Source organism: Taeniopygia guttata, chromosome 3, assembly GCF_048771995.1.
Source record: "Taeniopygia guttata chromosome 3, bTaeGut7.mat, whole genome shotgun sequence".
Taxonomy (NCBI): domain Eukaryota; kingdom Metazoa; phylum Chordata; class Aves; order Passeriformes; family Estrildidae; genus Taeniopygia; species Taeniopygia guttata.
Genome location: NC_133027.1, coordinates 54,301,438 through 54,327,136, shown reverse-complemented (window position 1 = coordinate 54,327,136; position 25,699 = coordinate 54,301,438). Strand labels below are relative to the sequence as shown.

General features: G+C 38.5%; 2 protein-coding genes across 6 annotated transcripts in view; both read left to right on the top strand.

The window, feature by feature from the left end:
- Positions 1 to 381, top strand: part of MTCL3 (MTCL family member 3) — a 31,957-nt gene extending 31,576 nt beyond the window's left edge. For all 4 annotated transcript variants that reach the window (XM_041715151.2, XM_072926858.1, XM_041715156.2 and 1 more), the window contains one exon: positions 88 to 381. In XM_041715151.2, the coding sequence (XP_041571085.2) occupies positions 88 to 198 (111 nt within the window). In that variant the 3' untranslated portion in view covers positions 199 to 381. The remainder of the gene's footprint in view (positions 1 to 87) is intronic.
- Positions 292 to 22,097, top strand: KIAA0408 (KIAA0408 ortholog). 2 transcript variants are annotated; one of them, XM_072926859.1, is made up of 7 exons: positions 398 to 424; positions 7,156 to 7,261; positions 11,220 to 11,416; positions 14,050 to 14,391; positions 14,737 to 14,816; positions 16,015 to 17,389; positions 19,196 to 22,097. In XM_072926859.1, the coding sequence occupies exons 2-7, from the start codon at positions 7,255 to 7,257 to the stop codon at positions 19,364 to 19,366; spliced, it is 2,172 nt and encodes a 723-aa protein (XP_072782960.1). In that variant the 5' UTR covers positions 398 to 424; positions 7,156 to 7,254; the 3' UTR covers positions 19,367 to 22,097. The 2 variants fall into 2 exon arrangements, with proteins under 2 accessions (XP_072782961.1, XP_072782960.1); XM_072926860.1 differs by lacking the exon at positions 7,156 to 7,261 and having other exon boundaries at positions 292 to 424.
- The last annotated feature ends 3,602 nt before the right edge of the window (positions 22,098 to 25,699 follow it).

The window sequence follows — 25,699 nt, the reverse complement described above, 5'->3', positions numbered from 1 at the left end:
TCTGATTCACGATTTATTTTGTTGAAACTTTGGACTTGCTATTCCATTAATTGACTGTTCTCTTTGTCTTTGTATTTACTTTCCCAGATGTTCCAGCCTATCATTTTACTTATTCTCATCCTTGTATTATTTTCATCCCTTTCATACACAACAATATTTAAACTTGTCTTCCTTTTTACACTGTTTTTTGTACTGTAAGTCATTCATCATTTACTGTTCATTGTAGTGTTATTTTCAGTTTGTTTATTTTGTCCACCCTCCAAGATAAGAAGTGCAAGAGACATAGTTTCCGTAATAGCCACTGCTTTAAAAACACTGAAGACTACTTGTTTGCCAAAACCAAAGCCAAACCAAAAGAACTGCAAAAAAACATACCAAAAAGTAACCCAGTTGAATAGGAAACCTGCTCACCGTGGTATTCCAGGTAAGCAAACAGAAAATGAAATTTTTCAGTTTGTGTGGTTTTATAATTTTTGAATAAAAATTTCCTGAGGAATGGAACCAATTTAACATTCATTAATTTGCACCAAATCAGAAACAAAACAGAAAAATGTGGAGTGGGTATGAAGACTCTTGTTACTTTTCTCACTCCTAGAAAAAGAATTTGTATTCTAGCCACATATGAATGGTAAAGCCACATTCTGTGTGTATTCTGCAGTTTTATATCAGAGCTTGTATGTATATTTTGCATAATAGTGATGATAATGTTTTTCAGCAGTGTATTATGTGCATTAAGCCCCAATCAAAATAGTTGGTATGTAGAGCACTATATCTGGAGCAGTGGCCAGGAGCTGGAGCCTCTGAGAATGAGATGCATGAGGAAAAGGTATCAGAGTAGCTGAGGAGTCTTCTGAGAGATATAGTTGGCTGCATTCTCTCTGTGCTCTAGAAAAACAGCCATGCTACAGTCTGACCTGAAGTGATGGGAATGGTGTAAGTTACCTTGGCTGATGTCGAGTTTGTCCGGTAGCATTTCCCAGTCTGTGGTCACCACGGCTCTATGTTCTCTCCCCAGATTTCAGCAGAAGTTTTAAATGGACATGGTAACTCTTGATTTGCTGAGTGACCCCTGTCTAAACATGCCCTAGGTAGCCAGTGACCATAGTGAGGGAAGCTTGTGTACATGGGTGTGCATCAGTGGTCACTGAATATTCCTTTCTTGCCTGGGAGAGGTTGAAATAAGAGTACAGGTGACTAATTTCTTTCTTTCACACTTACATAGCAGTTCCTACAAGCAGTAGATCTCCCACTATGAAAACCTCATCTGAAATGCCTGATGGAGCTCATTTTCTGTTTTATTCAACCCATGCTGAAACCACCGAGTTCCACAAATATGAATTCTTGAAATGTGAACAAGTATGTGTATTAATGACACTTCTTTTTCTACAGTTTCCATATTGAATAATGTAGTAGTAAAGAGTGGTAATAAATAAAGCAGCTGTTTTTCTAGCTAGTGGTAAGGATTCCCTTTGGTTTATCATGTTAGCCCTCTGTTCACTTCATTCATTCCCCAGTGAGAACAGTTCATCTCCATGCCTAGGTTGTGCTCTGCTACTTGAAATAGTTGAAACATCATTTTGAGGGAAAATCCTCAGAGAGCGGCAAGAGATGGGGCAATAAAATTTTTGTTATGTGAATGAAAAAAATAGTAAAAATATTCATTATTAAAAATACAGTATTTTTCTCTTTGTCTAGCTTTTCCTCAATATACTCTGCAAGTGCAGTAACCTTGATCAGCTAAATCACTCAATTCCTTGATTTAATCCAAATACTTATTCCTATGAGGGGGTGTTGTCATCATTATCCATTTCATAGTTAGTGAGATGTCTGGAGGAAATTATAATCAATATATGTGAGATTAATAGATAGTGTTGACTGGTTTTCTAGTAAGGGATGAAGCCAGGCCCAAAGTAATGCTGAGGAGTTTCTAAGATGTTCTAATTTATGCAGTTACATAAAATTAAGTTCCACATATTAAAAATTATTATGGCAAGATATGATCAAGCCATAATTCACAGTGAATTTCTGTAACTGGAAAAGGCTTTTTGTTTTTCAGCAGCTTCTGGAAATACTAGGAGTTTTTTTCCCATGGATTTGCAATTTGGACATTAAAAATACAACAATTTGAGCCTTAAACTTGTCATACCAAATCTTAGCACAAGACTGACCTTTTCAGTTTCTTTCTGTTTTGGTATCTCCTGTGGGGAAAAAAGTCATTTGTGTTTTCTTAAATGTTAAGAGAGAAAATCAGACTTAATCTATGATCTGAAGTTCTGGGCTTCTAGTTTTTAACCCACTCTTGATTATACCTTTCTTGGTGTTGTATGTAATAAAAATGAGTAGGGAAGCTTTGATTTACAGAGAATGCATCAGTAACAGTAATACTCTAAAGTAGTAATACACTGAATTCATACATTGAATAAATCTTGAAAAATAATTGGGAAAGATTTGTTTCTTTCTCAGAAATCAGAAAAGGTAAGAATGAATTACTGAGATGAGAGGTGGAGATAATCTCCACACAGCACTGGCAATTACAACCCCACTGATTTCTCACTGTATTTTTTCTTTCATAAAACTTGGAGCTTTCCATCAGGCATCAACAAAACAAAATCAAAGCTGAGACCTTTTGGGACATTTAAGGAGCTATTGCACAAGCAGCAGTCTGAAATTAAAGCACACTAAAGCATGCAAAATTATTTTAGAAGCTCCACACAGTCTTTGAATCTCTCATGAGCAAGGAGAATGGTGAGAAGCCTCAGAGAAATCTCAGTGAGAAATGAGATGTGTTTTCCTTGTTCTTTTGCATTCAGGTTGAAGGGAGTGATTTCAGCTGCTGATCTGTTTCATGCCAGATATTTCACAACTTTAAAAGATGCTGAGAAAGCTAATAGAATGAGTATGGACATTTATCCATAGCCAAAAGATAAGATCTAGCCAATGAAAGAAGTGTTCCATGTCTTGCTAAATTGAAATAACTTGATATTACGAAATCCAGTAATTATGCTTGCCAAGAAAGGAAGCAAGTTCTCCCCACACAGTAACTGGACTGGTGGGTGAAGAGCATCTCACAGATGAGTGAGCAAATGCAGCTGAACACATCAGCATCCTCTAGCAGGAGTGCATTAGAGTCAGGCAGGGCAGAGACAGCCAGAACACTGCTGATTCACTGATCTGCCTGCTGCACAGTTCGGAGTTCTGAAGACAAATAGTGAGAAGAATACAGATTTTGTTTGCATGTGACAAGGAGCTGGATATGCCAGGTTACCTATCAGTTGAAATCTCATTTAGCAGATTCACTGTTCACATTTTGGAATATTCTAGTGAAATATAAATGTTCCAGGGGAAAAAAGTAATTGAATTTGAACCGTGAAGTTACCTTCATTTAGCACTTCCCTGAAATATTAAATATCTGTTTCCTATGTTCCCAGGGGATTTATTATGTATTCTTTCAAAAGGAAAAGATCTTGCTTCTGTAGATCTAATTATGATATTTTTGCACTTGTGGAAATTGGCACTATCTCAAATGAATGATTCTGTAATTTATGGAATAGGTGCATTTTTTTCCTTTAATGCAACCAGAAAAATTCAATTAAATTTTTTTCCTGTTTATAGCTGGTTTTGAATGCCCTGACAAAATCCCTTTACAGATATTCTCTTTTACTGCTACTGAAAAATTCCCATTATGTTAGAATGACCATTTTCTTCAGGTTCAAAGATACTTCTTTCAACCAAAAATATCCATGCCTGAAGCTGCAGTTGAGAGATAGAATAAGTGTCTGCTGACACATGTCACCAGTGCTTCAGAATCAAAACTACAAGAGAGCAGGTGCTGTAGTGCAGAAATATGCCTGGCAGTCGGAAAATAGAAAATTGCCAAAAACATGGCTGTCTAGATATGTGTTATAAAAAGAGATGAACTGCACATGAACTTCAGGGGTTGTTTACAAAAACAAGCAGAGCTTCAGGGTATTGCATGCCCTTCTCCTTAATCACCCCAGAATTTGATAGGTGAGTAGCAGACTTCTAAAAGCATCAGTATCAGGGATGTAGCGCCCATTGGTTTACATTTCTGTCTCTGATTTAATGCCAGGGGAAGTGATATTCAAATCCAACTTTTGCCATTACACATGCAGTTGCCTATGGGGAAAATTACGATGGCTCTATTTAAAGTAAACATCTAAAGAATCTGCCACCGATTTCCAATGTAACCTTGGAGCACCAACATGACATAACACTTAGCTGGCTCTGTTTCTCCAGTGAGTTATATCCTATTGCAGAAGCACACAACAGTAAGAGGAGACAGTTTGTATTCCCTTCTGCCCATTTCTTGTTGTATATAGCCACTCTCGAGGTGTATATACCAGGATTATCAAGGTGTACATCGTTCAGGAATATAATGGTGAGGTTGGGTTGATTGCAGTGGCAGCAGTGCTCTTCTTCCTTCTTATCACTAGCTTTTGTGGCCATAGCAGAATGGGTGTGCCATAACCAAGCTGGTGCAGCCAGCCAAAGATGCCCTGAAGTGGTCTTCAGTACATTTTATTAGCCACTGCCCTGAGTATATGATCAGATTTAGCTCATGCTGAAACTCATGCTGCTTTGTCTCCAGTCTTGCAAGATGATGAGAAATTTGTTTAAAATGCCTTTGCACCTTTTTTTTTACTGTTGAGGTGCTGACTTTTGACCCAAGCAGTGCTGGTACCAAATATGGACAAAATATACTTTTCCTGTGGAAGCAATATGTAATAAGTATTTAATAAGCCTACTGTAGTTTTCCTGCTTATTTTATCTGTATCAGATTCCAAGAAGCCACATTTGCTGCTTTGTCTGCTGATGCTGGAGGAGGGACAGTAGGGACAGTCTCTGTTGAATAATTTCTTTTCCTCAAAAGCAGTATTTTCTACTGCTACACTTAAGGGTATATAGAACAATGATATCATGTTTTTACAACTCACTTCATGTTTTCTTTGTCTCACCTTTTTAATACAAGGATAAATTTAACATTTTCCTTTGACCTATGAGGAGGGTCTAGTGCTTGTCTCCTAATGAGCCCCTGAGTCTCACATATTTCTAGCTCCTCACACTGACAGAAATGTAGCTTTTATCTGACTGAGAACTCAAGCCTGAGATTTAGCCTATTGTTTTATTTATTTTTACTGTTTTTACTTCAAAGAGTCCACATAGCAAGACAAGAGGCATGGAGTTAGCAATATTAAAGACACAAGAATAATAGCCTATGTTGATGGATAAGAGTAAAAAGACATGTCTGAAGAGTCTGCCTTCACGTGCAGTAGTGCAGTTGTGCTGGCTTCAGGGAGGAGGCAGTGTGCTGATGCCTGGCCTCCAGCTGTGGGCTCAGTTTTGCTCTCAAGCGCTCAGGCTTCACTCCCAGCCATGTCAGCTGGCACTTGAGACCTAACCTCACAAAAGAAAGTTATACTGTTTCTTTAGATTTAAAGCCTCAGAGTTTAGAGTCTGGGGGTTTCTTCAGGGGCATTCAGTTGTGTACTAGGGGCACATTTTTTCAATTTTTAGATCATCTTTACAATTTTTACAAATAGCCCAAGTCCCATTATTTAAGCTACATGGGAGCAGAATAAGCACCCAATTAATGTATTCGCTGAGACTTACAACTAGACCATATAAGGAGAAAAAATGTGTTTTCCCTGAAACCTGGTTTGGTATTTACTATAAAATGCACCCAGAGTTAAAATCTTTATACTGGATTTTAGAATGGATTTTAGCAGATAAAAATGTACTGTTCTAATGAGGAGAGTGCTGACTAAGCAAAGGATGTGTGAATCCTCATATCATGCCCTTTTTCTCATTGATCCTTTTGTAATCAGCTGCACTGCCCACAAAAATATGTTCCTGCTTAGGGCATTCCAACATCCACCTGACAGCACAATTTGTCCAATTTTGTGCTGCATGAATCAAGTATTTTTGTGGCCCTTCTCCAGGCACACATGGGGCAAAATGTTCCCTGAAAGGTGAATTTGTCTCCTGTCTCAGTTGCTGTCTGCAGACACACCCGAGCACGAATACCCCTGCATGTGAGGCTTTCCCCTGGGGGTCTCTCTTGGGGTTCCAAAAAATGGGAGCAGTTTAACCCACGGTGCAGCAGGAGAGTTACCGTGGTGGTCAGAGAACTGAGGAGGGAGCTGGGCTCCTCCTGCCTGCGGCTCAGCAGGGGGAGCAGCTAAATTTTGCTGCTCTGGCTTCAGGGTCTCCTGTGGACTTTCACTTGCTGGATTGCTTTTGTCATGCTCCCTTGCCTCATCCCATGCCAACACTTGCTGTGGACACTCCTAGGAATTTATATCCAGCCCAAGGTGTTTTTGGACCTTCTTTACCAGCCTTGTGCCAGAGATGAGTTTTCCTGTTCAAGGGAGATTCTTCATCCAGTTTCAAGTGTTTTGCTTTGCTGAGATACAAAGTGAATTAACAGACTGTAGAATCTGATCCAGAAACATTATAAAGTATCGAGAATATTTGGGTAGATCCCAAAGAAACCGTTACTGCCATTCCCAGAATACAAGACAGTAGGATTACACAGTGCCCAATAATTCTGCATTTCATAAATGAGAGCATATTTAGAATACAGAAAGGGATTTTAGGGAGGAGTAGTTTGCTTTTAGCTCTTTAAGATCGCTGTTAACCAACAAAACCACTGCTTTAAACAAAACTCCTTTTACAAAGCAGTTAAAGAGGATCAAGTTGCAAAGCTCAAAATGTTCATACTAAAAAATATAACCCTGAAAACTGGATCTGAAAGACAGCAAAAAAATCTTCCTTTACAGCATAGACAACAATACAAGAAACCTAAAATTGCCTATTGTCACAGCTTTGATATTAACACTAGCTGCTTCGGCAAGTTTTAAAGACTGGACTGCACTATAAAACCTAAAAATGTCCTGGACTTGGAGCTGTTTACACAAAATATGAGGAGATATAAAGTTACAAAGCTGGGGTTGGAAGAGATGGCTTTAAAACCATCCTCCGTGCACTGACGTCACGTGGAAGCCAGCTGCAGGGATGATGCTGAACGGAGCTGTTTTCCAGTTTGCAAAAGTTGAGCATTTATTCAAAGAGAGTTGCAAATGCTGCCCCAGTTGAAAGGTTGCGTCTTGCTTAGCTTTCTTACTTCTTTTAAAGATCAAGATTCACAGAACAGGATCCCTGCTAGCTGTGTGTTTCATTGCTTTCTCTGCTGCCTGGAAATGGACTGAAAAACTCCTAAGGATTTCTTATTCCATGAAAGGTATGGTTGGCAGTTTATTTTAAATCAATGTTTTTGAACAGTTAGGATTAAAAAATAAGGCAAATTTTTGATGCGGCAAACAGTTATTTAAACATCCCTCTTAATGTTATTTATATGTAATGTGAAGTTCATATGTTCTATATGGTCTTTATTTTTAAAGTTCTGTTAGTTTTTTCAGTGCAGGCAGAGATATATTAACAACAGGGATGACAGCATTGTGTGCACTTGAATCCATTCTTTCTTTCTTTCTTTCTTTCTTTCTTTCTTTCTTTCTTTCTTTCTTTCTTTCTTTCTTTCTTTCTTTCTTTCTTTCTTTCTTTCTTTCTTTCTTTCTTTTCTTTCTTTCTTTTCTTTCTTTCTCTCTCTTTCTCTCTCACTTTTTTCTTTTTCCCTTTTCTATTTTTCCGTTTCTTTTTTCTTTCTCTTTCTTTCACTCTCATTTCTTCCTCTTTTCTTTCCCTTCTCTCACTCAACTGTACTTTCTTTTAATGTATAAAGTGCATGTTATTGTGACACATGGCACACATTTATAATTTAACAAATACATATGTTTACAATTTTCTCAGTCATCCAAAATACAGCACTTATTTGGAAATATAATTTGATTGCATGTTTTTCTGTAAAAACAAGGGAAGATTTGTGTATCTGAATGATAATGCACATCTAATGTGATTAAACTCTGGTGAAAAATAACATCTCAGCTGATGTCAAGCTGATTATTTTCAGAAGTTGCTAGAGGTTGTTTGCAAACTATCTTGCATTTTTAATATCTGGCTAGAAAGGGTAAGATATGGAGGAGTTATGACTAACATCAAATAGTGGCTTAAAACATTTTTTGCTTGAGAGGAGGAAGGGCTAAAGGAAAAGTTAAGGCAAAATGCAGCTGATGCAGACAAAATTGATTATTTGCTTAATTTGATTGCTGTAATGAGCTTCTGACCTTGTCTAGGACATGGAGAAATTGCCAATACTGCAAGAGCACAGATATTGTTCTGATCCACAGAGCAAATGATAATGTGACATTTTACTTGCCTTGGGTTGCTTTAGCCGTGTGAAATACCCATGGGGAAATCTCGGTGCTCTATACACACAGAGGGTGTATTACCAGGACTGCACATTGTACTCCACCAAAATAACCCCAAACAAACCCAAAGGAAACACCAAGAAAAAGAGAAAGTGAGAGGAAAGAGAAGTAAAAATGTGAGTCAAAGTCTCTGAGGAACTGATCCACTGTACAATAGCAGCAAAACTGTATAGTCATCCAGCTGCTAATATCAATAAACATGAGGTTTTTTTCTCAGAATTTATGTCAAGAGGAAATTAGAGAAGCCTAAGAAACAATACAAGCCTTTTGTGGATCTTAGAGCTACAAGTCACCATCTGTAACTTCTGTAACTATGCTCTTTCAAAACTTGATTTCCTCTGTCTTCAGTCTTTTTTTATAATCAGAGTTCCATATGAAACAATTTGAAAATTGTTAAGATGAATGCCAACATGGCAATAGTAGTTTCCAGCACTAAGGAAACACCAGAGGCCTTTTCAATGCTATATTCATGCTTGAAAGGAGTACATATTATATCTGTTCTTACATGTGTAAAAACAAATATGCTATACAGTATTGACCTTTCTAGTAATACGTGGCTGACTAAAGCATGGTCATTACTACTAACAATGCACTAGCCAAATCACCATTTGTGCAAGTTGTTGACAGATTATGTCTGCCTTTCTTGTTCATGACTGTACAGCATTTACATATGGGGGTTTTTAAATTTTTTCTGATATGTATTTGTATAAGGATTATAGTGGAGCAGAAGGGTGACTTTTGGTGATTTCTCAGAGTTATCCTGAAAGGTTGTAGACATAAAAATGGTAAAAAGAAAAAAAAAAGGCAGTGCTAAAATTGCGACCTTTGAATTATCAAGGTGAGAAAGTACTGAAATATTCCTAAAGTTCATTAGCAATAGATGTTTAGATTGCAACAGAACTTAAGTGTAATAGAATTTTTTTTTTGAAAGTTGTTTTTGGTCAGCTCTACTGGAGGCTGGCACTGGCCTGGAGAGATGCAGTCTCTGTAGCCTGGCTGCATTCCCTAAGAGGCCGTGAGCAAATCAGTACTTGGCTTCTTTTTTGATGAGAATTCTGTGTTGTCTTTCAGCAGACAAGTTTCAAGGTGTTTTATGGTTTTATGAAGTTGCTCTGTATGTTTTTAGGCAGGGTAAAGAAGAAGGGTTTGAAATCTCTTTGTAGGCAGTTGAGGGACAGATTGTCATTTCAGAGCTCCAAGGCAGGTGTTTGGGGCAAACTATTCTGCAAGCCCTGAGTTAGGACTGGGCCCATGATGGATTGGGTGATCCTGTGGGAGGACTTCCTATGACCCAAAGACCTAAGTAACCTGTTGGGTTTCATCTGAGCTCTTCTGCTTACTTGTACTTGAAAGAAGCTGATTCCAAGTTTGACATTGTCTTCACAGTCTGGTGAAATAAAGCAGACACTGGTAAATGGTGATTACATGGTAACCACAGCTAAAACAACAAGACTTGCCATAGGGGATGGGGAAGAACTTTGCTCAGGAGTGAATTTTTACTACATCATAGAAAACATGGGCAGTAAAATCAGCAGTTCCTGTGAGTTGGCAATCATTGATCATCAGTCAGGGAAATTAACAAATTGCAGAAAGATAAACTGGGCTTACTCCTAGGTAACTCTCTGAAAATTCAATTCCCTACCTATATGATTTCTGTCAGGAGAAGAAAGCAATGCAGAGGCATTTTATTACTAGAACTAGATTCCATGACCACCTAGGTAACACAACAACTGGCTTTGAGAGCTGAAGTTAACAAACTCAAGTATCAGCACCTGTGTACCAGGCACTATATGACAGGAGCCATTATAAGTGAATGAATGAGTGTTATTTCAGACTTGCTGGCATAGTAAATGTGCTGATGGTAATGGGGTTTCTTGTGTAAAACCTAAGAAAGCAAGAGGAGAACCAGGCCCATAAGATTTGTAACTGCTTTGTTCCAAAGTCAGATAAGCAGATCTAAAATATTTCCCTTAAATCTTGCCAATTTAGTGGTTCAATTAATATTCTTTTCATTTACAAACACTAAGATGCTAAAGACTTCTGAAGGGGAAGAAGAAACTGAAGCATTAATTAGTCAAATATTCTGAGAAAGGTTTTGAACTAGATTGGAGTTCGTGCTGTTGGAGAATATTTTCTAGTTTTCCCTGTGCTGGTCCTGAAACTAACATTCATGGATCTAGGTCTGTAAATCCAAAATTCTTGAACCCTTTTTGGTGACCTTCTGTCCATTTTATATAAATTATTTCTACTGTACATGTGTTTGTACCTGTTATTAGCTTTCCTCTCCTGTCTTCCTTCATGAATTCCAAAGCATTCATGTAGCCATGAGAATTCCCTGAGTATATCAACTTGCAGTCCTCAATTGCCAGAAGAATGTACCAGTCCTTGTCGTGCTCCTTGCATGCGTGCAGGGAGTGCATGAGCAAACATGATACTTCTACATTGGCAGTTGTCTTTTGAACAAATATAAAAATAGCTTTCACCCTCAAGGGCAGATATTGCAGGATCCCAAGATCCTGAAGTGCGATTCAATACTCTACAGACTCGGATTCATTGAAAACACATTTATAGTGAAGAGTAATGGCAGAGATGCAAAGTGGTCATGGTACAGAGCCTACTGTGGCAGATGTTACTGAATTCTGTGATGCTGAATGTGTTCCACCTCCCCTTTCCAGACTGGGCATCTCTGCTTTTGCATTTATGCCCTATAATGCTTAGTTCATCTATATTTGAGTCACACTCTAGACAAATATCAATAATACTGTCTCCTGCAAGCTCATTTTAATTTACTAATTTTCAGAATTTTCTTGGTTGTCTTTGTTCCTTGAAAGCTACAATAAAACATAAGTAAGACTTATTATCTTAAACTTCCAGGAAACATTCAGGGAAGAAAGAAAAAAAGGAGAGCTGTCTTTGCTGTTGCACAGACTTTAGCCATGGACCTGCGTGAACAACTGAAGAATACTGAGAGGAACTGGAATAAAGAAAAAATGGAGTTGCTGGAGAGATTTGACAATGAAAGGAAAGAATGGGAATGTCAATGGAAGGTCATGCAGAAGAAAATAGAAGAGGTACTTTTAAACAAAAATCTGAACACTACCATATTCACTTGGGGTGAAGTGACATTGAGTTGCTTCAATTGTTTTTTTTCTGTATTTTATCCTATTCCTTTTGTGTCACTGGAAGTTTCTAACAGCTGGTGGAAGGATGAAAATCCAGGGATTAAGCAGTATTTACAGTTGCTCATTTAATGCTCATGAATAAAAGGTAGGAGGTGAATGTGGCTTTGTGAGCTATGAGATTATTTGCTCTACAGACAGCTGACAATTCAACTGGGCATGAGCCATGTTGCCTATATTACACACTTTTTTTCAAGTAAATACTGAACAATATGGGGTTTAGAAAATGCATATTTTGTAACAAAAAAAAATTAGGTATCATAATTATCTAGTAAAAAGGCTTTAGATGGCACATGTCTGCTGGGGCAAATGGTAATAATAAAAATTATAGATATATATGAAATACTGCATGATACAGAATTATTCTGTCTAGAACCTGTTCCTTTTATGGATGAGTCTTGGGAGAGAAAACAGGTACAGTAAATAGCATGAAAGTTCTGAAACCACTTGTGTTTACACATACTAGCAAACATTTGCAATGCATCTCCTTCCAGAAATAGTCACAGCAATTATTTATTATTCTTTTATTCCCAAATTGTCCCTGCAGCCAAACTCTCTGACACTCTCTAATGCATTAATTGAGTCTGCTTGGCAGCCCATAGAGGCAAGTTTTTTCATTAGTGAGCTTTCTACATTTTTCATCTAATATACATATGGAGTAATTTCTCTTGCTCTCTACCAGCACTGTCGTGTGGCTGAGCAGCACAGGAATGTATGGCAGAGATTGCTCACACGAAACTGAGATGGGAAATGGTCAGAACCAAAGGAATCGCACTGCCCATCAAACCAGCCTGCAGCTGAACTCCATAATGTCAACTCTTACATTTTACCCACAATTCTTGCAGACTTTGGTATGATGGTGCTTGCCACATTTTGTCTTTTGTGTTAGGACTTTTCTGTGCAGTCTTCCCTAATTTCACTGCCAAGCTGAGAATGCTTCAAAAGTTGGTAATGTGATCTGTATATATAGTTGAATTTCATTTTCTTAGATATAAGAGCTGATTTGGAATGACAGTAACGAAAATGACTGTTTTCATCATGTTCTTTATTAGTGCAGAGATTAAGAAAGCAAGACAGAGACAGAAAAAGAGATAAAGAATGGAATGGGGCTGAGAGGAAGAGAATGAAGCGATTTGCTGGCTACTGCAGGGCCAAACAAAAATACAGATTATATCTCAAGGTTATTGGAATCCTAAAATCTTCTCTTAAGCTGTGACTATAGCTGCTGCTGATTTCAGATGCCTGACATTTCTTCTCTACAAGCCACATGGTTGGAGAAAAGGAGAAATAGATACCTTTTAAATGCCATTATTTGTAGAAGGATTTCCTCAATAAAACTTGTACTTACTTATCAGCTTGTATTTTAATTTGGCAGTTTTCTCTAGCCCACCAAACTTAATTCCTCCAGAAGGACTTGTGTGTTTTAGGAGATATTATGGGGTGGTACCCTTCCTTCTTACTGGTGTGCTGAATCCATATGAGTCTCTTATTTCTTGGAAATGACAACGTTCAGCCTTCAGTTTCCATGAGCAGCTGGGCTTTGGGAGTGAAATCTGAAAACTCAGGATGAGGTCAAGTGTTAAGTCTTTGAACGTGAGAATACTTCTAATCCACAGCACTACCCATGAAATGGCCACATGTTCTGCATGTCGTTATTCTTTTCCACTGTCCTTCCAAAAGCTGTTGTGATGGCCTTGTGCACTGTGAGAGGGCAGGCAGATGGCTGTTCAGAGGTGCCTGTGTGCTTTCTTTGTGAGAGCAAGTTAAGAATGAATGTTTATACAAAGCTGTGGGATTCTTGGCATTGGAAATGATACTGTAAGCAGAAGAGGTTTTTATTATGTTGCCATTTTTTCTAATTTATAATTTACCACAGTTCCTAGTTTGAATGTGCTGCATAATCAGAATTAACACCATTTACTGATGAAGCCACTGGATCTCAGCAGATAACATAAAAGAAGAGGGTGACAGCATGTTGTCAAATAATACCATTCTGCAGTACTGATTTATCACTCCAGTCATAGGGAAAAATTTCACTTGTCTGAGAACTGTAAGAGTCTGCTCTAGTGCAGATGGCATTGTATTTTATGAGAATTCACATCCTCTCCTTCAAATAATATGCTTTAATAGGCTGTAACATAGCCAGAACACTCTGTCACATTCCCCCACATTCCCTATCCATCAGATAGCAGTTGTGTCCACCACCTAGTGTGCTGATATTACTTGGAAAACAACCATGCAGCTTACGGCCCAAGACAGGGCCAGTTATCTCGTGAGATCTCTTCCAGTCCCAACCAGAGGTGGAAGCCATACATTAAAATTATGGCAGAGCGTTTGAGAATGGCAATCATGGTGTTTGAATTGTCACACTAAGTGACTCAGCACTTTCCTACTAACACACCTAGAATCCTTCTAATCAGTGCTGCTGAGTGAAGCATCATTCAAAACAGCAGATAAATATGGGGGCTTTGCCATAAGTTTGTTACAATACCATGATTTAATAGAAGGTTCTATTGTTTTTTCAGCTTTACCAGGAGGTAAAACTCAGAAGGGAGAGCAATATGACCATCCATGATAGCAAGGCCATTCAGAGCAAGATGCTGCAGCTGTCCATGCATTCCCCTACTTTGCAAGAGAGTGACACAGAGGAGCTGAACCATCAACACAATGTGGCAAATGACAGAATGGAGAAAGGGAGTCTGCTTGGTGTAACAGGACACGAGTGGAAGGAGCCCAGAGACAAGAGCAGAAACAATACTCTGTTAGTGGACAATCTGGCCTTTGAGAAACACGAAGAACCTGAAGACAGCCTCACCATTAAAAATTCAGAGCAAAATACCAAGAATTATATTGGTGATCTCAATATAGTAAGTAAAGTATGAGCATTTTTCAGTTACAAGGAGGAAGAAAACACTGAGGACTTTGGCCTGCCAGCTTAAGCTGAAGAACTGATCTCCCTGATTTTAGCTTTCCACAAGTCACTGTGTTTACTTGCTCCTAGGTTTGCTATCAGTGATTGTCTTGTCACTGTTTGAATGTGTTAACAGCATGCTCTTTACCTCTGCTCATAGAGTGGGGGCATTTTTATATCTTTCCTCATACTACTTCCCTCTGCTGTGAATCTTAAATGCAAATAACCACAAGTTTCAAATTAATTCTGAAAATATAGTTTTAAATGTATATATTAAAGGACTGTTTTTATATTTGTAAAGGCTCTTAAAGAACTTGCCAGAGTCAGTGAAGAATTGTGCAGCTATCAAGAGGAAATTCGAAAGAAGTCCAATCACAGAAGGTAAAAACATCTTTGGACTTCTTATGTTAGAGGAAGGAAATGAATAATTCTCCTTATGCTTTGCACTTTGAAGGCAGGTTTGCTGTTGGATTTATTAGCTGGGCAGTTCCTACCCTCCTAGTGTTTCAGTGCTTAGCATAGAGCATTCAAATGATAGATGCTGAAATATGATACAAAGGCAGGTTTTACTAGCAAAACGGATTTTATATACAGAACATACAAATTCAGATTAGTATTTATATGAGATGAAATCGTATTTGTTTCTAATGGCTGTACGGAGGATTGGGAAAGTGAACAGATATTTCTGTCTACTCTGGCCCCATTTCCATGTAGTTTTATACAACACTGTGTGGGTTTGTCAGGCTGGGAATTTCTTACTTAAAGCCCAAATCTAACCTTAAGCATGGGAGATGTGTCCAGAACTGATGATCCAAGAGCAGAAAGAAAGCAAGAGAGGGAAGGACCACCATACATTTGTACTAATGGAAGGATGACAAGTCAGACCCTGAAAAGTATGGCAAGTGAACATTCCATCATCTGTTAAAAATTCACTGTTCATTGTCTTCTCTAGCAAGCTAAACACCAGACTGCCTCTTGTTGTGCAGAAATTCTCAGGTAAAATTGAACCTTCTCAGATGCTCCCAAATGTCAGAGGGATTTCTCTCACTCCACCATGTGATCAGTTAAAAGTCTGTCACTAAATCATTATTTTAGCTGGGCTACTCTTTGTATCTTTGAAGCAAATGAATTCATAGCTGATGCGTAACTTTTAAAGATGCTTTTTTATCATATATCAAAAAGCAGATCCCATGTGTAAGGTTATGAACCTAAACAAGGTTCATAACACTGTGTCCTACAGCTTTCTTCATTCAGGTAGCCTCCTATGAGTCATTAGAACAAGATCCTACTGTACTTACTGTAGCAGAGATAAGAAAACAGTCATCATCTAAAAAACTCAGAAAAAGAATTTTAGTGCTAAGGAAAGGAATGCAAATTCCTTTTGTTGACCATCTTTCCTCATTTTTTTTGTGTGTCTTTTGATTGTGCTGGGTATATCAGCTGCAACAAAACTGCTCCCAAACCTTTTTAAATAGCCAGTGTTAAAACACCTGCTTCTGGGGAGAATTAATCCATGCTGAGGTCCTCTGGAATGTTCCTTATTGCTCATCCCTAAAAAAACCTCTTCTGTTATTTCCAGAATGAAGTCACTTCCTTTCCTGGGGGAATTTGAGGAAACCCAAAACACAGTTATTCTGCCTGAGATGAACCATGTGTCCAGCAATGAATCACAGACTTCAGTTGCTTTTGAAACAGAGGAACATAATAATAGAAAGAATCTGATGAGCTCTACCAAGGCTTTGAAGAACATTTCTTACTGTAGTCTTACTGGTGACACAGGAACAGATTTCAGACCTTGGCAGAAGAAAGAAGCTCCACCAGTTCCTCCACGGAGCACTTCTCGGCACCTAACAAACTCACTTTCTGCAGTTGTACAGCTTTCAGAAGCACCAGTAAGAGATCCGGGTATCAATAGCAATTGCAAGGCTCAGGATTGCTGGAATGGGGGGAAGATGAGAAATCCTTCACCTGTAAACAAAAATAAATCTGCAATAGCCTGTGCAAATGAAGGGCAGGCTGTGAAAGTCCCTGGGATGGTAACTGCTGCAATACCTGTAACCAGAATTGAGTGCAATGTTCCAACGAGTTTCTGCCACAACACATGGGCATATGATATGGGCAAGCTTGGAAAAGACAATAAAAATGAGCCTTCCCCACTGTCAGCTCAAAAGAGTTGCTCAGATGGAAATATGGCCCAAAGCAACAAGATGCATCAGAAACAAAACACCAAGTCTCACAGCAGCCCTTTTTACAGTAATGACTTTTATGCCCCTGCTACCTCGCACAATGATCTTTTGGATGACACCAGGTATCCTTTGGGAAAGACCCAAAGAAATGAAATGCTAGCAGCAAAGATTGATGAGTTTAATCGGACTGTATTTCACACAGATAAACGTAACAATGCTCTGCAGGAAAACCAGGTGCCTCAAACAGCATCAGAAGATCACAAACCCTGTGGTCCGCTGCGTGACTCTGCTACTAGCAGGGCAGAAACTGTAAATACGTCTTGTGTTTCAAATCACAAGCTCTCTGCAGCAAAGGAGCAAGAAACTAACAACCCCAGCAAAGCTGTCAGGACAGCAGGGCAACAAAAACACATGAATGGACTTCCAAATACTAGTGGTTATAGGCACAGGCTTCACGAGCATGACTGGAGACCAAGTAATTTGTCCGGTCGCCCGCGTTCAGCTGACTCAAGGTCGAACTATGGTGTTGTTGAAAAGCTTTTGAAAACCTATGAAAAATCAACTGCGACTTCTCCGTGTAATGCAAAATGCTGCAAAGATAAGAGGACACAGGCAAATTCTGAATTCACCAACGGGGGTTGTGAGACACTGAGTCAGTATTTAGAAATGCTCCAGATTGAGCAAGAAAAACAAGACTTTCCAAGGAATTCAGCCAGGCATATTGGGCAGCAACTCAAGCAAGGAAAAGAGAGACAGAAGTTACCAGAGGTAAGGTTCATAAGAACGACAAAAGCAAAACAATTCCATTTCATAGCAAGCTTCAGACTCTTAAATGGGGCAGACTAATATCATATTGTAACTAATTATGTAAAACTAGATACTTTAGGCCAGGATCTGGATGAATCAGGAGCATTTCCTCTGCAGATTAAGAGTTGGGGGAGGGCAGGAGCATGTAAGTAAGAATGAGCAGTGAAGACGTGCCAGATTCTTATCCCTGCTGCCATTCTGCAAAGCTTGTATTATACTACAGTGCAGTTATGCTAAGATTGATCTAGTGAGAGCTTCAACCAGATTTTAACACCCTCTCTCCTTCCTTTAGCTGATGTGTTATGTCATAAGACTTCCCATAGGGCTTAAGCAGACTTGGCCATGCCCCAAACCCTAGAGGTCTTAGATAACATTTTTCAGTATCCAGGGTGCGGCTTGGATCAGGATTTCTTTGGAACTGCCTATGACAAGGTGTATTGTGACTCCATGAAGTTTCCAGTAATAAAGTAACCATCTTTCACTCATGTCTCAGTTCCAGCTTCTCCTATTTATTCAAGCATAGGCTCACAGAAACAGAAGAGGATGGCATGACTAATTAATTTATATTTGGCTGAAGTTTATTTTCAGAAGTTTAGAAATACTGCTTTTGCCAACATTCTTTCTTAATGAAAAGACAAACAGATGGTTTGTAAAACACTCGGTTAAGTTGCAGGTTCTGTAAAAGTCCACAAAGAATACAAAGATATATGCCTCTTGGAATCTCAAAAAAGATAAGGCAGGTATGTTTTGAGCTGGGAAACTTAAATGGGTTCAGGCTGTCAGCTGGTATGCCTTAAACTGGCACAAATTCACAGACTTCACTGGAGCTATATAGATTTAAGCAGCTGAGAATCTGACCATGCAGATTTTCTTCTGCTTGTCTTTCTGACAGCTTTGCTGTGATGCAATGTCTTGCTTAACAGGCACATCTTTCCTTCAGCACAGAAAGAAAAAAGCTATGAAGCTTCTGATTTCTTTTTCTTATAATAAACTTCTGACAGGCAAACAAATTTTCATCAATTAATATGGAGGAAAGGAATAATGACTTTTTCCACAGGCTCACATTTTATGTTGTCATTTCTATCTGTAGAAATTAAGTGTAGAATGCTGCCTGACCAGGAGTTACCATTTTATGTCCAGCAGAATTAATATTTCAGAGATGTAAAGAACTACATGTGGCTTGAGGCACTGGGTTTCTTTTCTTATTTCAAATTTAAATCAATGTAGCTATGATCCAAATCTGTTGAGTTTCCTCTGCATCTCTATGGCTCTGCTGGTAGACATGACACTGTATTAACACATAACCATTCTGAATTAGCTACCAAGTTAAACAGCTTCACACGGAACTAATGGAAACAGAGTTTCCTGAAATAGGATCTATCAAAAAATACCTGAGAAATATGTAGATCCTACTCCAGTAATATCAGATGGTGTTCTGAGTTCTACACTTGGAAATTTTTACAGCATTCATTGACAAATAAACTTCTAGAAACTAAAAGATAAGAGGAAATATCAATTTTGTCTTGCACTATCATTTTATATGTTTCCTTGTGTCTGACACTTGTCTTCATGTATTTTAAACCACAAGTGATGTGAGGATCTTTGTACATAGAAATAGCTGTTCTTTTGCATTCTGTGCATTGCTGCACTCCTTTTAATAGCTTCCAACCACCTGTTCTGAGGTCATCGCAAATGTCTTCCTGCATTCCCGCTGCATTCCACAAAAGCTGTAACTTGTTAAAGCAAGGACTTGCCTTTTTATTCTAGATATTTGTGCCAGCTAAATGTTCAAGTGAGAAGGGCTTCTCCCGTCCTGCTCGGCCAGCAAATCGACGCCTACCTTCCAGATGGGCATCCAGATCCCCATCAGCACCTCCTGCTGTGAGAAGAACAGTGTACAGCTCTGTCTCCTTTCAGTCAGAGACCTCAGTAGTCTGAACCCAGAGCTGGGTTGGATGGTGTTGTGAAAGCTCTATGCCTTCACTATAACTGTGTTTGGTATGTGTTGTAGCAACCAGTTCCACACTGTTGTGTTTTGTCCAAGAGAGACCCCCACCACATGCCGGACAAAGCGTTCTGAATCTTAGGTCATCGTCACCATGGTCTTCAGTGTTTTTATTGAGATGAAATAGAGATATCCCTGGTTTTCTCTGGGTTTTGGGGTTTTTTTTAATAGTTCACAAGGAATTTCTTTTGAACGGCATCTTTCTTAATTTGTCAATCAATTTTGAGTTGAAACAATGTATAGTGCTGTATATTCTGACTTTTCTGCAAAAAGCAGAACGTAAAGCTGTATGCATGATCATGTGTTTGTAGGTGCATGTGTTGGACTAGGAAGTATACAGGCCTGTATTTAGAAGAGACAAACTGTGCTAGTGTTGACATTGAAATTACAACCTATATGCCTACATATATATATATACTTTGTGTTTATTTTAAAAAGTTTGAAATATACAGTCCTGATGACATTTATATTTTGTATATCTTTTACATAGGTTCACAGGTGTAGTATTTAATGTAAAAAAACGAAATATGCATTTTTTGTGACTGATCGCAGTGATAATGCCTTGCACAATATGTATCTGAAGCAGACTAGCTTGACTGATTTGTCAGTCATGCTTCATGGCATCCTCGTTCAGTTTCCTAACCCTAATGCTAGGTCAAAATTCCTGAACATATTTTTTCTGAATTAAAATATTATATGATTTGTAATACATTAGCCTTTTTCAGCACCAGAGACATTTCTGAAATGTTCCAAACCCTTTACAAAGCTTAAATGTGCCATTATATATATATAGCATACTGTAAAAACTTTGGTAGATTCAGCTACTCTAACATACAATTTATGAAGGGAAGAAAAGAGTTGTATATGCTCAATTCTGTAACTTATTTTTCCTTCTAGCATTATACTTTGAGGTTTGGTAAAGTCAGATAACAATGGACTTGTTTACTTTCAGTCAAAGCAGGAGAACAAGCACCGTTGCTCCCAGTGCTGCAGCCACACTCCTTTTTTACTCTTCTCCTAGACTAGAGTGCCTGAGCCATTTAATTCCCTGCTCCTGGACTGACTCGTGGCAGTCAGTTATGAAGTTTACTTGCACTCTGGCAACAAGCTGCATCTAGTAGGGAAATATTGCATAGAGATATGATGCCTGAATGGTGCCCAAAATTCTGACACCTGGCATTGTGACTCTGGTGTTGCCATCATATAATACCTTGTCTAGGTATTATTTGCCATCTGAATGACATGCACAGAGCCTGGCTTGTTCCTTCTCACAGAGTGAAAGTATGGATGCTGTCCAGGCTCTAAACTTTCAGAAAGACAGTGACCTTCATCCTGGAATTTTTGCACCTTTTGTTAGGCTGGTGCTGGATACACAGTGCAGTAATGATGATAAATGTTACCTTTAAACAGCATGTCTAGGTCAGAAGGAGTGAAAAGGCACTTCTTCAACATCAGCCTGATCTTGTCTGGCAACTTTTCTTCTTCTTCTTCTGGAGAAACATAGTGTGTTCTAAGGAATTTCAAAAATCATCCCGGGATCCATTAATGTGCACATCTTCTTATGTGAATGTAAAAAGGATTTCAGAGAGAGTATAGGCTTTTGTCCTAGTGAATTGTATATGTGGAATATAGGGAAAATTTAATGTGCTTAATTTGGTAGTGATCTGTTGTTCTATTCCAATCATGCTGAGAATTCATACCTTTGTCCTTACTTTAAGGACCTTATACTTCTTTCCTCTGCACAACTTTGATTTTGAAGAGAGAGAAAACAGGAGGTTCTGTGTTCTGAGCAATAGCCTGTGTGGTAGAATTGGTAACAGTTCAGGCTTGCAAATATTGGAGTGAGCAGGCATTAGAGCCATAAATTCCAATTTATCATGCCATTGTGGCTGTCTGCTTGGCAAAAAATACACTCAGAATAATTTGCTCTATCTAAACTTCTGGTCCTTTCTAGGTCTCTCCCACAATACACGAAGACTTCAAGCAAATCAACAATTCATCAAAATTTACTCAGACATTATTGCAAGGTTATTGCTGGAAAAGATACAAGGACAGAAAATCTTGAAGAAAATTCATACAGTTTGGATAGAGACAAAAAATCTGTGTGCTCTATATCAAGGGTTCTATAAATTTGACAATGTACCCTAATTTAGAAATTGAGCTCCATTAGCTTCCTCAGCACTAGAGAAATTAGACATGATTCATGGTAAATTTGGAACATGGTTTAATAGCCTATCTAACTATGAAAATTGGCAAACCAAAATACCTTGCAAATTGACTTTTTAAATGCCTAAGTAGTTGACCAACTTTGAATGCCTAATGCTGAGGAAAGGGTAATATGAGAGAATTGTAAAAACATGTGGTTCTTAACTGCAGTCATTGTTGACTGCAAAAACACTTCTTTAAATTACCTTTATGGTGAAGTTAAGCAGTTTTGTTCTGAGAACTTGTGATGCACTTTTGTTTGAAGTATGTAACTCCAAAAGCATTTCCCTTGTTTAGTCAGTGAAGGTGTTTCTTTAGTTCCCTTCAGTTTCTTTGGTTGCCTTTGACATAGACCACATTGTTGAATCACAGAAAAGGATCAAATACCAACAACATTCCCTGATGTATGTAAGTTAAATGAACAGAAATTTTTGAAATAAACGAATAGGTCAAGGATGAGTCCATTTTGTCAAGATTTTCTGTGTCCATCTAATTTTAGACATTGGTTCTGATGCCTAAAAGTATCAAAACTGGTGATTTTGGTCTGCAGATGGCTAGTTGGAAAGCCTAACTTTAGAAAATTGCCACTGTCACTGTTTAAATATTCTCTTCAACTGTCCTTTTAACATGGCCAGTGGACTGTGGTGATTTTTCTAGTTCCCATAACTGTGGTTATTGAACCACAGTAAAGGCTTTATTCACTTATTTGCTGTAGGGGGAAAAGGTCCTTTGGGCTTTCAAGTTCCCCTGTGTTGTTTCTGAAAAGGAAATCTACACATATGCACACACTTGTGCAAGAAACACAAATGATCTAAGCCTAACTTGACCTTCCTATTAATCTTACTGTCACCAATGGAAGTGGTGAGCTTTGTAAGCCTGCTTCTGAAATAGGTTTTAATAATTTTACTACTCCATACCCTGTCTGAAGTCTTAATGCAGATATATGTTATTCTTACTTGCACTCTGAATTAGTCTCTCTTTATTGCATGTCTTGGTAACTCCCTGGGACACAGAGTCAGCTTCCCATTGAAATGGGGGCGTCACTAGGAATCAGATGTCTGGTGCTTAGTTGACAGAAAGCATCATTCTCCCTCATGCCAGGACATACAGCCATAATCTTACCAGACCTTTTTCTGGAGGAGTGTGGCAGTGTAGAAGCATACAGAGAAGAATCTCTTAGATCTTACTTGCATATGTAACAGAGCAGGCTGCCTGGAGGCTAGAAAGTTGGCCTGACTCAGACCCTCTGCTGGAAGCAGAAGGAGTAGAGGAGAAAAATTCCCTTCAAAACCTCTGCGTATCATTCCTCAAACTCAGAGTGCACTTCCATTAGGTGATTTTTCTTTACAATGTAAGTGACAGACTTATGTGTCTTTAAAATGTTGCTGAAGGAACAAACTGTTTTCCAGCAACAACACAATTGTCCTTCACCATTACACACACTGTAAGGGAGTTGACTGTTATATGTAGGAAAGGATTGACAATCAGTGTAACAGTATTTTCCAGAGCATTCGGAACACCAATTTATTTCTCCAGTCATCTATTTAAAAAATTGGGTTTTAAAATAGGGATTTTATATCCAAATGTCTTCAACAGCATTTTAGCAAAGATCTACAGCAATGCAGAAGGCAGGCCCAAGAACTTATGCAATTCTCACCATGCTGCTATGCAAAGAATTTCTTTGGCTTTGAGATCTGTAATATAGAACTCTAGTTATTTCATGATGATATCCTCAGTAATGTTATTCTCATTTGTAGTGGTGTCTTTAGTTGTGTGCATGTCTTTACACTGGAAGGTGCTCTAAATGCACTAAATCAAAGCCCTTGTTGCCTCTGGCCTTCCCACACCTCTTTGATTCGCAGTTTGTACTTTTATGTGGTTTATTGCCATTGGTCTGAATGTATATGCCATACCATAGGTCTTTCTACCTGTACTGCAGCCAAAATATTTTTTGGACAGGCTGTTCTAAAAAGTGCTGATATTACTACTGCCATTCACAAATACATTAGATCTTGATCTATTGTTTTGTATCGCTGAAAATGCACTTTCTTCATCCACTGTTAATGGCATACATTATACAAAACTTGTGCTTTTTTTGCATTTTGAAATGACAATTAATCTGCTTTTACACTTTGGTTCTACCCCTTTCCCTCGGATCTCTTCTGTTGGCAAAGTTCTTGTATCAGTAGAAACGTGTTTCTGATGTGTTCAGTTGTTCCAGTTGCTGTGCGGCTGTAGCAGCTCATACCTAAGGGTACCTTGCTAACTGTGTTGCTCTAGAAAGAATTGTACCATAATTTCCTTGAGATAAGAGAGATTGAACCATCAACATGATCAAAGTGAATGTGTTGTTAATGCCTTTTCTCTAGTACCTGCTGTCAGCAATGTTTCTGTTAAATGGTCTGGAATTCATTTCCTCCTAGTGGTGCATGTTTGTGTGTGTGTATGGCCAAGATTCACTGAAAAATGACACTCTAGGGGAGTCCATACATGTTATATCTTAGTGTGAGCCCAAAATATACTGGTCTATCACATGAGAAAATTTTTCCCTTTACTATGGAGTAGACGCAATCCCAAAATGAACAGTGGGAAGAGATCAGGCACTGCACACATACCTGTCTAAGGTATGTAAAACAGGTAAGCAAGCTTTGCTGGCTGATATTACTGGGTGAGTTAAATCCCCTGACCAGTCAACTCATTAAAGCCAGAGGTTCTTTAATATTAGATCTCAGTGGATGCATGGACTTCTACTAACCTGCTAATGTATCACAGGGATTGTAATGCTGAGGAGTCTGATTTTGATTGCCCCTCCACATGGAGGGAGGCCACTGGCTGTGGCAGATGTGCCTGCACTTCTGCCAGTGCCCCTTAAATCTCCCTAAATGAGTTTACTGCAGCTAGAATAATTTCTAAATCATATTCACAGTAGGAAAGGACTGTCATTAAAGAAAATTACAGTCATATGTGAACTCTGCCAGCTGGCATGGTGACACAGAAAATCATACTGAATTTTTCTTCTCTATCACAAGATATCTGCAGCAGGTCAGCTGTTCTGGTACCATATGTGATGTAGAGCTGCTTAAGATGTTGATGGAAGAACACCACAACCAGATATGTGTGTATATACGGAGTGCTTGTTTCTTTGCAGGACCTTTCTAGTTTCTGTGAAGATATTCTGATTGTTTTGGGAGTTTGGGATTTTTTTTTTTTTTTAATTCAGCTGAAGACACTTGACCTACCCATGCTGTTGCTGGTAAGAAGTCTCATAGGAGTTCTTCTGATGCCAAAATATCTATTCAGAGAATAGCTGGCTACCAAAGGAGGTAAGATGGTGAGATGTAATTTGAGCAAGCCAGTTCACAAACTGGCTCATACACTCAGATCTTTGTGTACGCACACATATAAACACTTGCACATGCACTCAGATCTCAGGAACTTTTCTTCCAGGAAGTCCCACAGCATCCAGTGAAGCTGTTTTTTGCTGTGAGACACCTTACTGCATATATGAGCACCACAGTCAAATACATAGTACATACAGAAAAATGATATCTAATATTGTATGTAAACAGACTCCTCCCAAAGAATGGTGCTGAAATATTTACATAAAAATAGCATGTGACTTTAATGGGATCCAGCAGTTTCTGAAAGTCCAATTTCATGTAAGTAAATGCAATCAAATCTTTTAATGAAAGAATTGTGCTTATGCATGTCATCTTTTCCTTCAAAATATTATAAGCCTACCTTTCAGCTTTGATCATGATTTTGCCTCTTGTATCGTGGGGAAAAAAAAAAAGAAAGAAAGGTAGTAAAAATAGAGATTATAAACAAAATTCTCAAGCTTAGGCATGGAATAATGGCTGTACTGGTCTCCCTGTACATGGATGCGACTTTGTCAGATTAAGATTAACAGTATTTTCCATGCAAAGGTCTTCCATTTCTCCTCTCTGCAGTTTTACTCTTTCCTTCTCTCTACTTCCATCAGAAGGGGATCCATTCAACCACCTCAGGAGAAGAGAAATAGGCCTGGTAAAAATATGGAGCCTTATTTTCACTTTCCAGCT

Bases quoted from the DNA above. Each gene is read 5' to 3' on its own strand.
- KIAA0408 (XM_072926859.1), top strand. The intron at 14,392-14,736 runs GTAAGTAAAGTA...ATATTTGTAAAG, and splicing joins ATATTGGTGATCTCAATATA to GCTCTTAAAGAACTTGCCAG. The intron at 17,390-19,195 runs GTAAGGTTCATA...TTTTTATTCTAG, and splicing joins AGAGACAGAAGTTACCAGAG to ATATTTGTGCCAGCTAAATG.